At 33.5% G+C, this 18,829-nt stretch overlaps 1 protein-coding gene across 1 annotated transcript in view; it reads left to right on the top strand.

The window, feature by feature from the left end:
* The window catches only part of LOC138711659 (collagen alpha chain CG42342), a 135,204-nt gene that overhangs the window by 89,774 nt on the left and 26,601 nt on the right, over nucleotides 1-18,829 (top strand). The window contains exons 16-21 of the mRNA XM_069842790.1: nucleotides 2,351-2,440; nucleotides 6,949-6,993; nucleotides 10,169-10,195; nucleotides 14,420-14,455; nucleotides 16,483-16,587; nucleotides 16,697-16,741. Coding sequence (XP_069698891.1) covers nucleotides 2,351-2,440; nucleotides 6,949-6,993; nucleotides 10,169-10,195; nucleotides 14,420-14,455; nucleotides 16,483-16,587; nucleotides 16,697-16,741 — 348 coding nt within the window. The remainder of the gene's footprint in view (nucleotides 1-2,350; nucleotides 2,441-6,948; nucleotides 6,994-10,168; nucleotides 10,196-14,419; nucleotides 14,456-16,482; nucleotides 16,588-16,696; nucleotides 16,742-18,829) is intronic.

Here is an 18,829-nt window from a genome sequence, read left to right as displayed (position 1 = left end):
GATGTGATAAGTGACACTGGACAACTGTGAGTGGAATGCGCCGTTCATCGCACATCCTGGAACCAACTGCGCATGATGATGTCACTACACGCTGCAGATCCCAGCCGAGGCGGTAAGTCACGTGTTTCTATAAACTCATTCTGTTGCTCAAGTAACCAAGCACACCGGCACAGAACGACCGTCCCAACTGTACCATTAGTTATTTTCTCTAATATTCGGTGAATTCATAAGAAATCCCAATTCAATATACCTATTGCTGTATATCAAAGATTTGTATTCGCCTACAATAAGATTAAACAATGTATTTTCTTCTTTAAATTTTTATAAATAATGCACGTGTACATGTACCGGTAACTCGGTTGATATCAGACACTTTCAAATTAGAAATGCTGCAAAACTGTCGATCTCGATAATGGCACCTAAATTCTCCAAAGTCTCATTTTATGTTATTAACTTCTGTCTGCAATAAGTGGAAGACTTGCTGTTAATTAAGTTTAATAAGTTCTCAATAGTTCGAAATAAATTTCGCAAAATGTATTACTTGAATGAGAAATAATTAAATAATAAATTTTAATTAGGAATAATTAGATAAATCTGAAAACAATAGGAAAATAATGAAACATCCAATGAATTTAGAATTATAATTGTCGGAATACCAACAAAAATGAAAGGGAATAAAATTATTGCAATAATTTGAAGATATTTAATTTCATAATATTACAGTAAAATAATAATATAATATGTTAAAATAAAACTTGGAATAGTTATAGACAAAAATAAATACACATTCTTTCTTTTATTGCATGTATTTATTATTGACTAACCATATTTAGCTGTATTTGAATTCAGTGCTATAATCATGTTACTTTTTGACTGCAAGTCAACTGTTATTCAGTTAAAGGTCCAAGATACAATGAAACAACAGGTGTCATCTGAATGGAAGACTCGTCAAATTTTGAAATGTTTTCAGTTCCCATCAAAGGATGAAGAAACTTTTCTATCAGTAATGTCTTCACTACAGGTGGTGCTGTAGTTTGCTGAGCTAAAATCTATTGCTGGGGTGCAACAAGAGTTTAGGCAGGTATTCATATGGGATGCAGCGACTCCTAAAATATCAAGAAAATGTAATGATACATTTCTTGGAAGCGTGTTAAAGAAGAATGATGCCAGCTGTAAAGTATCAGAGAATGCTGTGTACAATGTTCGAACAGTATTTACCGAGAACCCCAATAAAGGCTGGTTCACAATAAACCAGGAATGGAAACGACAACGAGAACGAGAACGGAAATATTGTTAAAATAATAGTACATTATGCAACGAGCCTATAATGGTAGTAATTAAGACGCGAGAATGTTTATGAAACGAGCACAAGCGAGTTTCATAATTTTCATACGACCGTCTTAATTACCATTATAGGCAAGTTTCATACGACTTTTTATGCTCGACCATATTTCTAACTTGAAATTATTCATAAGTATTCATATTATTATTATCTGACTGGAGAGTGGAATTGACCTTGTGCAACTCTCGTAAATTGTGAGATGTGCGCAGACGTGAAAGTATTGATTTTTCCGAGGAACAAATGTCATTGACCTTGATATAATCTAGAGAGTAAAATGAACATTAATCTTGATATAACCTTTAAATTGATTTAGACATTGAAAAACGAGATGACAAATTGTATTTATTTGAATATTATTTACAATTAACGCTAATTATTATAGTAACAGAACATAACCTTCTGCGACAGTATTGGATTTCCAGCCTCCGTGACTTTTGCTAGTTGTCTTTCGATTGCATATCCGAGAATAATCGATACTTGCGCTTTCATATTGCTACAATGGTGTTTGTGATTAGTGGAAAACCTGAACTTTAATGAATAGGTGTACTTTAATGAGGTCCATTAAAGGGCTGCTACCAGGTGTATAATTACTACATTTCGGCATGGTCGAGCATAAATGTATTTAAATGTGAGCATTCACAATTAACTATTGCGAATGCCCACATTTAGATACATTTATTTTAACATTATTTCCGTTCTCGTTCTCGTTGTCGTTTCCGTTTCCGGTTTATTGTGAACCAGCCTTAAGTCTCTCAGACGAGATTCACAAGAATTGCAAATTCCGACATCACTTCACCAAATTGTACACTACAAAGTATGACATTACATTTGCTTTCAGAAAAAAACCTATTCTTTCATCATATCTTGAACCATCAACTTTTCCCAGAAAATTGACATGAGTTACGGTACATTCGAGGGGAACACTCTGCACCAAATTACTGGATTTATTATAACAAACAACACATATTCTCCTAATCTTTCAAATGTTTGATGATTTAATTGTTTCAGGGACAAGCAGGACCTAAAGGAGAGAAAGGAGACTATGGAGACATCGGACCCCCTGGCCTTATGGGCCCTCCTGGTTTGCCTGGTCCACCTGTAAGTTACAAAGTCTTCAAATGTATACAACAATAAATCATTTCTCCAAATGCTCAGGGATAAGTTTGTGCCGTTTACAGTAGCGTGCAAATTAATCCGAACAACATAATTACTTATGCAAAAACACTCAAACGGGATAAAAAAAAAGGATATAAGACATACCTCAGTAATCTATGTGGTCTCCCTTGTTCCTAATAACAGCTCTGAGACGATTTGGCATAGATTCCACTAATTTCCCACAAATATTCTTCATTTCTTCATCGCAAAACCATACACCAATGAGGGCAGAAATCATCTTCTCCTTTGTAGAACAATCCATTTTTTGCATTCTTCTTTTGCAAATTGACCACAAGTTCTCAATGGGGTTGATGTCGGGTGAGTTGCCTGGCCAGGGGAGTACCTGAATATTCTTCTTGTTGAAGAATTCTGTAGTTTTTCGAGACGCATGGCATGGTGCCAGGTCTTGTTGGAACACACCTCTGCCATCCGGAAATGATTTTTGCAGATGGGGTACGATTCTGGTTTCCAATAAGTGAATATATTTGTCAGAATTCATCATTCCCTTGATAGGTATTAATGCTCCAGGCCCTTCATGTGTAAAACAACCCCAAAACATTACTTTAGGGGGGTATTTGGATGCTTGTTGGAGATGAGCTGCTGTTACTTTTTCGGATCCTTTCCGTACGTAAGAAACACGGTGGCCGTGGACCTCGAAGTGAGACTCATCGGAAAAAAGTACATTCTTCTAGTCATTCACTGTCCAGTGTTGATGTAATTTTGCCCACATTAAGCGTTTTTTGCACATAACAGGGGTTAGCAGTTGCTTCTTAATAGGCTTACGAGCCCTTCGTCCAGCTTCCAAAAGCCTATGCCGCACTGTTGTGACGTGAATATTCGCCCCAGTGGTAGCCATTAACTCGCGGGTTAAGTCGACAGCAGTTAGTCTAGGATTTAATTTATTTTTCCTGACAATTAAACGATCATCTGCAGGTGAAGTCTTCCTTTTCTGGCCACAGTTTCCTTTTTTCTGGGGTGTGATGGATCCAGTCTCCCTGTATCGTTTTATGATCGAATTAACAGTAGCCAAACCGATGTGACATTTTGCAGCAATTTGCCTCTGTGTCATAGAAGAAAGCTCTGCTAATGTTATAATTTTAGACCGTTTTCGTGGAGTTGTATCCATTTGTGAAGACGACAGAATGTACACAGGATTGCAGTATTAAGTCTTCAACACAACTGAAATGCTTATAAGTACAAAACGACAGGCAAAATGTCACATATTATAAAAAAAATAATAACGACAGACCTTCAACAATGGAATTACACGTACTACAGATGTCAATTAAAGCGGTATGAGCCGCTGTGAGGCCAACAATGACAGAAAATGTAAAAATATGTCGTGTTCGGATTAATTTGCACGCTACTGTATCTGTTATTACAAATTTATATGTAGACAGCGACCTCTCACCATCTATAGCCTAGATGTGATTGGACAGTATTTCAAAGAACCAGTAGCATAGCAGCCACCATCACGATCCCCGAATGCGAGAACTCCGGGAATTTTAAGGGCCTCCTTGTTTGACACCTGAGTAATTTCATACAAGAAACTACTTACGTCTTATAATAAATTACGTTTTCTACATTGCAATGTTTTACTTCTGAAAAGTAACTGATACTGCATTTAGCAATTCTTTATATTATAACTACATACTACTACATTGAAACACGAGTGCATGTAGCTAACAATCGACCCTTTTGGCTCTGATGTTCAAATTACGAACAAAACCGCGCGCAAAAACATCTTACATAATATGATTGCTTTAAGTTTCAGTTAGTACAAAATTCCATTATGAATAAACCTAAATGATTTCTCTTGTATGCCAGTTTAAAATTGAAAAAAAAAAATAATAGTGTACAATACTTGATAAATGTCACGTAGAAAAGTCCATGTGGGATTTAATTAAGGTTTGAATTTGCTTATACTGTAAATTCTCCAGATTCCTGACTTCAGCTCTCTAAATGATTACATCACTAATAATGACAACATAACATGCACCTTTTGTAATGATAAAGTAGTTAACACCTGAAATATCACTTATAATGTAGAAAAACCATGATCAAGGAAGCAAAGGAGATTAGATTAACTGCAAGAAGTTTAATAGGTGGGAGTACCCAGCTATTGGAAAACAGTGACATGCATATATTTCATTTGCAAAGTACGAGTATAAAATTAATACCAGTGCAAATACAAAACATTTTTTCTTTTGATTTACTGCATTAGTCATCGTATAAACATTCGTCATCACGAGCACCACACTAATCACTGTTTCTAATGATAACCACAGCCGATCATCAATTATTTATCAATCATTCCTGAAAGTTTTACATAAAACATTTTTCCTAATATTTTAAATTTCTAAAATTTTAATTTTCTAAAGTGTTTTTTCTAGTAAATCATTTTCTTAAACACTAATTTATCAAATTCGAAATTCCTAAATCAATTTTCCTAATGCAAATCTCTTAAATCCATTACTTCCTAAAAATTGTGCTAATTTATTTCATTATTTTATATTTATATAATTTGTTTAAAGTTGTGTAATCAAGATGTATCATTATTTTAATGTTAAATTTCATGATTAAAATTCAAAGTTATATGTTAATGTTATGACTCAAAGTTCGCAGGAATTGGAGTCTTCTGTTTTCATACATCTTGATTACACAACTTTTAACACTGTATCACTTCGGAATATGTATGAATTTCCTTGTGTTAAATTTTAACGTACCTTGTTAACATGTTTCGACCTATTTTGGGTCATCTTCAGAACTGGTCGTTGTTGGTCTTGGCGCCTCTTGTTTCCTGTGAGGGTGCGTTCGTAGTGTAGAGTCAAAGAGTGTAATAAGTAATACGTAAGACAAAACAAAACCACAAAAAACAGAAGAATACAACACAAACACAAGAACACAAAAAATACATCACACTAACATACGAAAACAAAAACACACATAAAATTGCAACCTCATTCAAGAAATTAAATTAAAACATCGCATGCAGAACAAATAACACTCTACAAAAACATCTCAAACACAAACAACACAAACAAACAAATACAATCACACAGGCGTATATAAACTCAAATGTAACACCTGCAACAACTTCTACATAGGACAGACAGGCAGATCATTTCAAACACGTTACAAAGAACACATCACAACCATAACAAAATTACAAAATACCTCCACATATGCAGAACACATCACAAATGCCTACCACACCCACAGAGACATCAACACAGACATGGAAATACTGCACATCCAACCAAAAAGCCAGAAACTCAACACACTAGAACAATATGAAATATACAGACACACGAAAACACACCCCAACGATATTCTCAACACACAAGTCAATTTCAAAACACATACACTCTTTGACTCTACACTACGAACGCAACCTCACAGGAAACAAGAGGCGCCAAGACCAGCAACGACCAGTTCTGAAGATGACCCAAAATAGGTCGAACCATGTTAACAAGGTACGTTAAAATTTAACATAATAAAGTTCTTACAGTTTTATACTCTTTGTACTGTACAGTTATTAATCTCAATCTCCTCTGTAGGCCTACTGTTAACCATTGTTTTTTGGGTTTTGCTCTTACAGCAAAATTAGCAAATATGCTTTCGATATTGCCTATTCTTTGTTTGTGTAATGTAGTATATGTGTTGGGGTGATGTTTCTCCACAACCATAAGTAATAGCTTTGCATTTCATATGCTGGAAACAATTATTTCTGATTTTGACTGTATCACTACACATTTTGAAAGCAAATTAGAAAATGTTGATGTAATTAAAAATGTAAATCAAATAAGTTTATTTCTCCTAGTAATGGTGAATACATTATTGCTATGTATTTTGTATTGGTTATGGCTTTAACTCCGCCAGTAAAAATTAATTAATTAAAAACTAAATAAATAAACAAATGGGTAAACGAGTGAATGAATAAATAAAAAAAATACATTATTACTAACAATAGAAAGTCAATACTACAAGCGTGCAAGAGGTATCTCTTTTATGGGAAGTGTGATTGGGAATAGCCCATTAGAAAATTGGCTTAGGCATAATGCCTTAGAAACATAGTCATTAAAAATTGTATTATTAGTAATAGAGATTTAGGAAATTATGCTTTAGGAATTTTTATTTTAGGAAAAATATCATTAGGAAAAATGCATTGGGAAAAAAATTAAGCAATTGTTAACAAATATCATTATTGCTTAAAAATGTTTTTTTAATGGTGATGATGATTATGACGATTAATTTGTTCCCTGCAGCTGCTGAATATAGGTACTCATACAACTCTACTGCTACTATAGGAGGACAAAATTAATTATAATTATATATTGATCAGACCCTTCGACTCCTAGAATACATTTATACTCAAAATGTTCACGATTACGAATACGATAGATATTCTATTGTGACCTTTCTATGAAATAATGTGGTTTTTGTTTCAGGGCTACCCTGGACAAAAAGGTGAAAAGGGTGAGAAGGGAGAATCGGTAAGCTATAGAATAGAAGACATGGACATAGATATTTATAAATAGAAATTAAATCTTAAGAAACAAAAATTTGGATCATTTTTAAACTGTGTCGAACCCTTACGAAAATTAACTGAATTTAATATTAATATTACACCAAATTAATAATATAATTTCTCTTTGATACACGCTCATGGCTGTAAAATGTTATGACTATGTGCTTATACATATTTTCCTATTTGTTTATACCGTGTGTTTTTCTGAGTGTAAGACATAGGAATTTAACTTTGCCTAAGAAATCTATGTATAGAATCAATGAAGAAATAAGTAACTTAATCAGTGGACCATGTTTAGAAAATAGCAGGCTTTGGCAATTATTTGTAAAACAAGAGAACACTTGCACATGTCCTGGGCTCTTGTCCGCATGGTGAAGTACTCGTAACTCACGACACCATAGAATTCGTTCGATGATCGCCAAACAGTTTAGATCAATAAATTTTCAAGTGTTCGAAGAAGTTCACGGACTGGCAGACAATGGCAGTACAAGAAGAATAGACATGATTGCCATCCCGCCAAATAACAACAATGGCTACATCATCGATCCCACCATTAGATTTGAAAAACAAAAGAGCCAACCTGAAGATGTAAATAGGGAAAAAAACGACATCTATGTACGTACCGTTCCATATTTCATGGACAAATACGGTCTACAACAAATTGAAGTAATAGGCCTTATGGTTGGAGCGTGCGGAACTATTCCCGGTTTCTTCTTCCAGACCTGGCAACGTTTCGGCCTACAGAGGAAGGCAATTGATGACATCGTTCTTGCAGCTCTGAGAGAATCAATATTTATACTCCGCAACCATCTCTACGGTCAACAATGATCTTCAACTAATTAATTAGTAGCTACTTATTTATTTAGTCATTTCTTGTCGTCGTTGTAAGACTCCCTTCAACTTAAACATATGTATATTATTTATACTTCCAACTGCCTATTGCACAATATGCTCTGTCTTTGTGGCAGCCTGTTAATACAGGGAGCTGTTATCGTTTAGATAAATAAATAAAAATAGTAGCTAAGTCAAAGCCTGTTGATTAAGTTATTTCTTCATTGTTTTTATAAATAGGTTTCTTATGGCAATGTTAAATCCCTAAGTTCTTATCCAGAAAAACACACTGTATAATTGGAATATTTTCTTTAAAAAGTCCGAAAATAGTCATGCATGAAATTTTCATTCAAATTACTGGTACTGTTAAAATTATCATTATTATTATTATTATTATTATTATTATTATTATTATTATTATTATTATTATTATTATCATCATCATCATCATCATCATCATCATCATCATCATCATCATCAAATTTTTAAAAATGCATTTCCAACGTTTAAATTCATTGTTCATTGACTAATAATTCAAGAATGGCTTGTTCTCACAAACAAAATAAAATTATAATATGAAGTAATTACATACCGTAGGTACTTAAATTTTATTTATAAAAAAGTGTACGGGTTTAACTTCATTCATTTGCTTACAAATACGAGATATAACAGAAAGCATAAATCATTCTCCACCAGCCATATGAAATATTCAAATAATAAAACAAACTTCAGTAAAAATGTTCCAATAATATCTTATAATTTATCTTAAAATGAAGTTCAATGTCAATACTTGAACACGTTAGATTACTGATCCAGGTAATGATATTGTACAATATTTTAAGCTTTTATTTGTCCGATATATTAGGTTTCACATATCTATATCCACATTATGGCATCAAGTGTATTCGTTCACAGATAACATTACACAACAGACTTGTTACTGGCACATCGAATGTTGCATTTAGTAAGCAAATGGATTAAGGTAGACAAATTGCCTGTTAATGATTACAAGGCTATTCAATAAATAATGATACGCACATTCCGTTCTGCAAGATTATTGTTATTCATTCAGTATTCTGCCCAAGGACAGATCTTTCACTGCAAATCCAGATTTCTTCAATCTTTCCTATTTTCTGCCTTTCTCTTAGTCTCCGTATATGATCCATGTATTTTAATGTCGACTATCATCTGATATCTTCTTCTACCCCGAACTCTTCTCCTATTCACCATTCCTTCCAGTGCTTCCTTCAGAAGGCAGTTTCTTTTCAACCAGTGACCCAACCAATTCCTTTTTCTCTTCCTAATCAGTTTCAACATCATTCTTTCTTCACCCACTCTTTCCAACACAGCTTCGTTTCTTATTCTGTCCGTCCATTCCACACGCTCCATTCTTCTCCATATCCACATTTCAAATGCTTCTAGTCGCTTCTCGTCACATCGTCGTAATGTCCATGTTTCTGCCCCATACAATGCTACACTCAACACAAAGCACTTCACTAGTCTCTTCCTTAGATTTTTCACCAGAAGTCCACAGAAGATGCTCCTTCTTCTATCAAAAGCTTCCTTTGCCATTGCTATTCTCCTTGTGACTTCTTGGTAGCAGCTCATGTTACTGCTTATAGTACATCCCAACTATTTGAAGCTGTCCACTTGCTCTACTGCTCATTTAGAATTTGCAAGTTTACCTTCTTTACTTTTCTTCCTATGACCATAGTCTTCGTCTTGTTGGCATTTATCTTCATTCCATACTGCTCATAGCTGTCAACAACGCTATATCATCAGCAAATCTTATGCACTTTATTCTTCTTCCTCCTACTATCACTCCTCCCATGTTCTGAAAGCAGTTCTTCACTAAGTCCTCCAAGTACATAGATGTTGAACAGGGTAGATGATAAAGGGCATCCTTGATGTACTCCTCTCCCTATTTCGCTTCCTTCTGACATCTCTTCTCCTATCTTGACTTTGACTCGTTTCATATAAAGATTATCATTGTTGTTATTATTATTGAGTATTATTATTATTATTATTATTATTATTATTATTATTATTATTATTATTACTATTACTATTATTATTATTACTACTACTACTACACTACTACTACTTTTACTACTACTACTATTGTTATTGTTACCTTTTTGCAGCTGTAACAATTTTATGAAACAAAATTTCTTCAATCCCAATTTAAAACTTCGAAATTTGTTACACAAAATTATCCTTGCAGAACGGAAATGTAATATTTTGTAATGACAGCTTGCTTTAAACCAAATTTCTTTTTTCCTTTTCCCGGCACATGCTCTGGTCACCAGAAATACAAGAAACTCAGACGACGACAGGTAAATAAAGTTTATATTTTGTAGTTGTGAAAGTTTTGATGTTATAATAAAATTTTCTGCCATTTTATTAGCTGCATCCCAAAGGACTCTCAGGTATTTGGAGTCAGTTCACTTGATTGAAATTGGTATATTTCTTTCTGTTTATAATGACAAATAAAGTGCAAATTATAAGTAACAAAAAAAGCTTCACAATAATATGGTTAATCTACTGCATTAATTGTATTATGTCCATTATAATTAGAGTGATCATATTTTCCGTTTTGAACGTTACTGTCCCACTCTATAATACTGATCCAGCTTTCCTGTTAGTTCAACATAAATTTCAGTTTTGTCTTATTTTCATTTGTAATGTATTCCAAACTTCTTTTTTGTCCAATGCCAGTTCGTTGCCTTTTGGCGATTCTGCTTCTTGCAGCCCAGTAGAGAATGATGAGGATATTATTCCAAACTAGCATATCTCTATAAAGATAACATTAAACTGTTAAGTAAAACAAAAACATTACTCGAACAATTGGTCTGTACATGTGAGCACATTAGGGTTGCCAAATTTTTTTGAAGAAAATACGGGAGACTAAGGAATCGACAAAATTTCACATAGAAAATAGATAAATTATTCGGTTCAGTTACTAAAAAATAACTTTATTCTACACTTCCGCAGCTAGGCTTAAATTAAGAGTATTTTGATTCAAATTTTGTCTTGCGTAATAATTGAAGTCTACAGCAGTTTGCAGCTCTGATTTTATTAAATGTGTCGTATTCATGTTTCGAACATCTGTCCAATTATTGTTTACAGATGAAACATCCTATTAGGTATGCTTAGAACAAAAGTAGTCAGCTTTTCCAAATTTATAACATTAACACTGTTTGATTTTAAACGGGTGAACCCATTCTTAGAAAGCATTACGTTCTATAAAGACTACACATTTCAATGCCTCTCTTGAACAACAAAACTTATCATATAAAATATTCATCATTCACGGCAAAATCGAATGTTTAGAATAAACATCTTTACATTATACAAAAATAAGGGAGAAAAATGCTCTAAGAGAAGAATAAAGACTGATTCACAATAAACCCAGAAAGGAAACGACAACAAGAACGAGAACGGAAATATTGTTAAAATAAATGTATTTAAATGCGAGCATTCACAATTAATTTTCACGTTCCCATTCCCTGTCTCTGGAAAGCTTCTCGTTAATTGTTGTGAATGCTCACATTTAAATACATGTATTTTAACATTATTTCTGTTCTCGTTGTCATTTCCGTTTTCGGTTTATTGTGAAGCAGCCTTGATATTGGAGCCAGGAGACTGTTAAAAATTAGGGGCAAATACGGGAGATCCCGGGAAATACGAGAGGGTTGGCAACCCTAGAGCACATAGATCATAATACAGAGTGTTTCAAAAGTGATGGTCAAAAGTAATGGTGAGAAGTAAAAGTGAATACAAGCAAAAAAGTTCCAGTAAACATGGGTCCGCAAATTAACCGTTTACGAGATAATGCCATTTTTTTTCCTGGTTGGGGTTGCCAGTGAACCGAGCATCTGAATATAGTAAAGCAACAATATTCATGCTTCGTATGTATGCACCACTCTCCCCATCCCATTTCCTTCTAAGTGTGAAACAATATCTAAACAGGCGATATGGTGAACGGTGAATAGGTATTATACTGTATTGCATTTTCAATAAGTCAGTAACAATGATATATTATTTTAGACATCATCAATGAATAATCGAATTAGAATGGTATACTGGTATTCGAATTCAGGTACTCTTGTATATCTTAAAAAGGATTTACAAGTAACCAGCCATATAAACAGGCTTGAAACCTTTCCAGGTTTAACTTAGGCTACTTGATGTCCTGTTTTTTGACAATTAGTTAAACAGGTCAATAGCCACATTACAATACCATTTATTTGATTTAACCAATCTAACCTTGGCCTTATCCAATAAATAATTACTGGTACTTCTTGTGGAATAATTATGTCGATGCTTACCCGTATAATATTCAGGTAACGAATGTTTAATTTTAATCAAACACTAAAAAATATAAGAGCTTACTACAGGTAATATTTTTTCTGAATAAAGAATGGTCTGCAGTGAGGGAAAAATAATGCCCCTGATATAATATTCTTACCACCTTTTTATGTAGAATAAATACCTTATTTATTTTACTAGCATTATCCCATAAATATATTCCATATTTCATAATACTATCAAAGAAGACATAGTATGAACTTTTTAAGAATTCTTTCGTCACTAAATAGTTTAGATATCTTAATAAAAAAATAACTCTAGATAGAGAAGCACCTGTACCTAGATCACCGGATTTAAATCCTTTGGATTTTTGTGTGTAGTGTTAGGCAAGAAGCCTAGTTTACATAACAGACATCACCACACTTGAAAAATTGCAGCATCAGATTGTAGATGCCTTCCAGCAAATGAAGAATGACCCAGCATTGTTCGAGCGCATTCTTGGGTCTTTGTGGAGAAGACTAGACAGATGCATTCAAGTGCATGGTCATTGCTACATTAGTGGCTGTTATCTATTGTAAATAAAAGTACTTATTTTTTTGTTAATTGAAATTAAAATGCCTCTATCAATAAAATTGTGTGTGTCTATTTGTTTGCATCTACATTATATTAAGAGCAATAAATTACGTACTACTGATAGCATATAGCCTATGTAGGATAAGAAGTTAAAAGTAGACCTAGGGTAAATTAGGGTCTGTCGGACAGTCGGGCATGTTGGACACTTTGTACTTTAACGTGTTACCTCGCCACTTGTGGGCACCACATTCTGCTAGAAGTCAATGACGGAAGTAGCCACTCGTCTTGGGTCTTTGTGGAGAAGACTAGACAGATGCATTCAAGTGCATGGTCATTGCTACATTAGTGGCTGTTATCTATTGTAAATAAAAGTACTTATTTTTTTGTTAATTGAAATTAAAATGCCTCTATCAATAAAATTGTGTGTGTCTATTTGTTTGCATCTACATTATATTAAGAGCAATAAATTACGTACTACTGATAGCATATAGCCTATGTAGGATAAGAAGTTAAAAGTAGACCTAGGGTAAATTAGGGTCTCTTGGACAGTCGGGCATGTTGGACACTTTGTACTTTAACGTGTTACCGCGCCACTTGTGGGCACCACATTCTGCTAGAAGTCAATGACGGAAGTAGCCACTCGTCTTGGGTCTTTGTGGAGAAGACTAGACAGATGCATTCAAGTGCATGGTCATTGCTACATTAGTGGCTGTTATCTATTGTAAATAAAAGTACTTATTTTTTTGTTAATTGAAATTAAAATGCCTCTATCAATAAAATTGTGTGTGTCTATTTGTTTGCATCTACATTATATTAAGAGCAATAAATTACGTACTACTGATAGCATATAGCCTATGTAGGATAAGAAGTTAAAAGTATACCTAGGGTAAATTAGGGTCTGTTGGACAGTCGGGCATGTTGGACACTTTGTACTTTAACGTGTTACCTCGCCACTTGTGGGCACCACATTCTGCTAGAAGTCAATGACAGAAGTAGCCACGAGTGGGGCTACTTCTGTCATTGACTTCTAGCAGAATGTGGTGCCCACAAGTGGCGAGGTAACACGTTAAAGTACAAAGTGTCCAACATGCCCGACTGTCCAATAGACCCTAATTTACCCTACCTACAATAGCTATATGCTGTTAGAATACAAGGTTATTCAAGTCTAGGTTTCTCTCTCAACAAGCAGGGGAAAAGTGAGACGTTGCTAAGGTTGATTCTATTCGTTCTTATTATGTTGTAATGGCTTGTGTAGAGATTACAGCAGGTATGGATCTCCAACAGTAGCAATTCCATAATATTGCAGAAGAGGCACAGAAGTAGGCCTATGTGATCATGGATAATTTCTTAACAGTTGTTATTAGTTTCATGTCTCATTATATGTCACATTTTTACACAGTCAAAAATGAAATGAATTCTAATGTAATTGTCATATATGAAAAAAAAAAAAAAAAAAAGCTTTAGCTAATGCTTACAATTGAGACAAAAAATTATTATATTTAACAGAAAATTTTACATGATTTAAAATCGTTTTATAGAATAAATCTGTTAATATCTTTGTAGTGCATTATATTATACAGGTCAACTAGAGGAAATAGAACACTGTTATAATATTATTAAAATGTTACATAAAATTTGTGTTATGTACACAATTAAAACAATGTTTATCATTTCAGGGAGACGGAACTTTCGAAGGCAGCGGTGGTGAATTTGTAAGTCCAACACAATCACATTTCAGAAGTTGGAATAGGATATTCAGCTACTCTGGAAGAAGTGTTTCCACATCTCAAGAAATGCATTAGCTACACATTTCTTCCCTTCAATTATTCATTTTTAGATTTTAAAGAAATGGTTTTCAGTAAATTATTTGCAAATGATTTTCTATACTTATTAGGCCTACTATTTTTAATGTATAGAAAATACTGGAATGTTAATGAAAACTCGAGATTATTCCTCTATTTTTTTAACCGTTTAATCAATTTTAACCCAAGAATACCGGTACCAAACTGACTTTACACAAATAATTATACAAATTCGTGTACAGTCTACTAATTCATTTAAATGTGACACTGTTTTTTTTTTTCCAAATTGACAACTTTACATATGTAGTTTAAGAAAACTAAAAATAGTTTATTGCAACATTGTTAAAATGTCAACTTAACAACAAATTTACTACGAGGATACATATATAGCAGTGGCGGTTCCTCGGGGGAGGGAAGGGAGGAACGTCCTCCTCACATTTTTTTCTTTTGAAAGTAAATACCAAATAAAATATGTGCCTTGAAATTCGAGGAAGATTCGATCATTTTTAAGTTCTCAGCTATAAGAAAACCTCGGTTGATCGAGTTTTAAACGACGCGCACTCATGTGCTGCTAGAAAACTGTGAGAAAGATGCGGGATTGTTTGTGTAGAGGAGAGTCAATCCATTCCTCCTTTACTGCAGTTAACACACATAGACAACAGCGCACTAGCGGCCAGAGAAAGAAGCAGACTTTTAAAGCAAGTAAATGAACGGATAGGGAGGAGATCCTCCTCTGAATCAGCGCATGGGCAAGAAATAGAAACTGACTAGTCATGTAGCAAGCTTGCTACCGCTGCCATCTAATGATCTTGCATTCAACCAGACTAGAGGAGGAGGCACAATAAAAACAGTTTTAACACAAAGCTATGAAAGATACCATATAAACTTTTTTTTAAATTATAAATAAAAAATATTATTCATTGCACTTTACATAGGCTACTATTCATGGTTTGAAACTTTCAAGGATATTTGAAAGTTAAAGTCGGGTTTATATAAAACAAAGAGGAAGTAGTTAGTTCTACGTTAGTATCGCAGGTCTTTTGGCCCCTGAAATTCACTTCCATTCATTGTCTACTAGACAGGGCAACAGCCACAAGACCTAACATTCTTCAAAAGCATGTGATACTGAACTTGTAAAATGTACATGTGGCAAGACAGACCACGTGGGTGGGTGCAGTGTTCTCGCTTTCCTCAGATTATTTTCCATTCTCAATTCCGTAAAACGGTTCCGATTACGTGTTAGTAGCTATAGTCTCTTCCAACACGTGTGATGCTGTAGTGTGCGCGAGAAATGCTGCAAGGTTGTGAATTTCCTTGTAATTATTAATTTGTGCAATTATTCAACAATGAATGGAAGTGAAAACATAATATATTTTGTAAAATTTAGGAAACTCAATTTACAAGAACAGATTATTGCTGTACAGAAGGGAAGGCCAACCCCAACACTACCTGGTCTTACATGTATGCATGTAGGCTAATTTGTAGCATGTTTCATTCAAGAAGGTACAGTATCATTTCGGGCTGTTAACTTCTTTCCTCCTCATAAGAAATACGCAGGAGTCGCCACTGATATATAGGATAGATAGAAATTAATAAACAAAAGCAATTTATCTTATCTTATGTAGCAATACTCAACTCGTACAGACCCAGAAACAAAATTTGGGTCACCTGAATTTTGTTTCTGGGTCTGTACAAACAAGTTACTTCGAAAGAGGAAGTCTTCACACATTTAAATCTTACTGAAGTAAGTTACTGGTATATTAGGAAATGATCAAACAAAAAGCATACCGGTACTACATTGTATTACTTCAGAATATCTCTTACCTTTACAAAAGACACAGGTACCGGTACTTCCTTCATGCATGGTGAAAAGCTTCTTTTGTTAGCAACACGTATCGCCATTAAATAGTATGAAAATGTGCTGACTTGACTTCCAGGTAGTTGGTCCCCCTGGACCACCAGGACCCCCAGGCACATCCGGTTTACAAGGCCCCCCTGGAATTAAAGGTGACAGAGGCATGGATGGAACCAAAGGCGAACCTGTAAGCAAGAAACTGATTATCATAACCTCAGAAATCTTAACTTGTTATGTTCATTTCATTCATTATTATCGTGTTTGATAAGCTCTGACACACGTTCCTTACATTTCAGGGAGAAAAAGGAGCAAAAGGTGACCCAGGGCCAATGGGATTACCAGTAAGTTTCCCTACTATATACCGGTAACAATTATCATCTCAGTATCTGGCTATTCAGTTTGCCATTCTAAGCTTCCAGAAAAAAAGAGAATGAAATATTGAAAGAGCTATATAAGCCGTTTTAACATAAGTTTAGTTCATGGTAAAATATTAATTTTTATTCAGTCTGTATTAGATTTTTAGTCCGGAAAAAGTGCTTGTCTTTTTTATGAAAACACTTTTTTTATTCATTGATTTATAGAACTACACTGGATCACTATAAGCTCAAGTATTTATATTGTTTTCATTTTGTCCAGAATCAATTAAAATATCTTCCAAGTGACAGTGATGCCACATTCAATTGTAATTGCTCTTAGTTTATTCAGTACAAAGTGTGGTAGAGAAGTTTCAAATACAACAACGTGTTTTAAATTTTCAAGTTGTATATATTATTTTTAATTTCTCTCCCATTTATAGATGTAAATTTAAAATTCTTGAAACGTATTTTTTTCTAACGATATCAGAGATGCTGTAAAAAATAGTGATGCGTGAAACTTAAATTTTGTAAGAGGAGATAGATTTATCCACTAAATATGTTTTATTTAAGTTCGAAAGTATTCAATTTATCAAAATAAAAAACGCCCAACATTACTTTTAGAATTACGTTAACAGATATCACATACTTGAAATGTTACCTTACTTTATAATTCAATAATTCCGGAAGTGTTAATGAAAATATTACATTTTATGTTTTTTTAGGAGTAAAAACAAGTAAAATAAAATTCTATCTGAATCCAGTGATATATCGTTTATATAGTTTATTTATTTATTTGTGCTATTTAAATGGACATACACTTTTAACTTTAAATTAAATTTCCCAAAATTTGCAATTTCTCCACACATATTATTTCATAACTCCACAACCATTAGAGGTACAATGCTGAAATTTGCACAATGATTTCACATCCATTTATGTAAACAGTAGACTACAATAATGCCCATATCTTTAAAAATAAAAAAATTAGGTCACAAAACAAGATGTAAATTCTAATATATTTTATATACGACACATAAAAATTAAATGTATTAAAATCAACAACTCTACATGTCTGGGAATAGCCCACTTTTTAGAAATAAGTGTTTATTACATGCAGTAAAAAATTAGAGATGTCAGAGAAACTCTAACAATGTTATAATTACCAAATGATATAATTGCATACATTTTTTTTCATACTCTGATAAAACTGGCTTTTAAAAAATTATTATTAGTAACTTTTTTTTTATACTTTTATCAGATATTTAAGTTTTAATAAGCTTGTTATGGTTCACTGTAATTTTTGTCCACTTGTGAGTTAATTTTCTTGTACAATTTTAGAAATTTAGAGCCTGCATTTTCTTATATTATTTGTGGTCATTCACGTGCATATACCCTTAATGTAATAATTTTATATTGACTATTACACTCTTACTACGTCATACTACTTTTGACCAATAAAACGGTACGAAAGGACGTATTTCAACCAATCATGGCTGCTTATTGCACAATTTTATCGCGTCCCTAGCATTTGTTTAATTTTATCGCGTCCCTAGCATTGTTTAATTTTATCGTGTCCCTAGCATTTGTTTCTTTGTTTGCCAACATTTGAAACTGCGCTGGTCTGGACGTCAAAAAAAAATATATATATATATATATATATATATATATATATATATATATATATATATATATATATAAAATTACAAACCACTCCAGTCAATGCACAGCAGTTTCAAATATGACTCGCATTGGCATTCAAGAACTAGAATTAATGAAAATCACTGATCATACCTATGCATCTTCTGAAATCCTATTTACAAATAAATGAAGAGCACCATTCGGAAATCCTGAATAAGTTGAATACACCATGTAGGCCTAAATCAACAAGTTCCACTTCTATTACGCACACGTCCAATATAACATCAATTGAACCACCAACCACATTCAAATTTGAAAATTGTACATTCAATAATTATTCCTTTTAAAATTATTCATGTTTATTTTTTATGTCATCGTCGTTAATTAAAACTTTTCTAACACTTGTGTATATTAGTTAGGTTATGTTATAGCTTC

The sequence above is a fragment of the Periplaneta americana genome, chromosome 13, assembly GCF_040183065.1.
Source record: "Periplaneta americana isolate PAMFEO1 chromosome 13, P.americana_PAMFEO1_priV1, whole genome shotgun sequence".
Lineage (NCBI taxonomy): Eukaryota > Metazoa > Arthropoda > Insecta > Blattodea > Blattidae > Periplaneta > Periplaneta americana.
The sequence above is the reverse complement of the archived record's forward strand: the minus strand, read 5'-3'. Positions and strand labels throughout refer to the sequence as shown.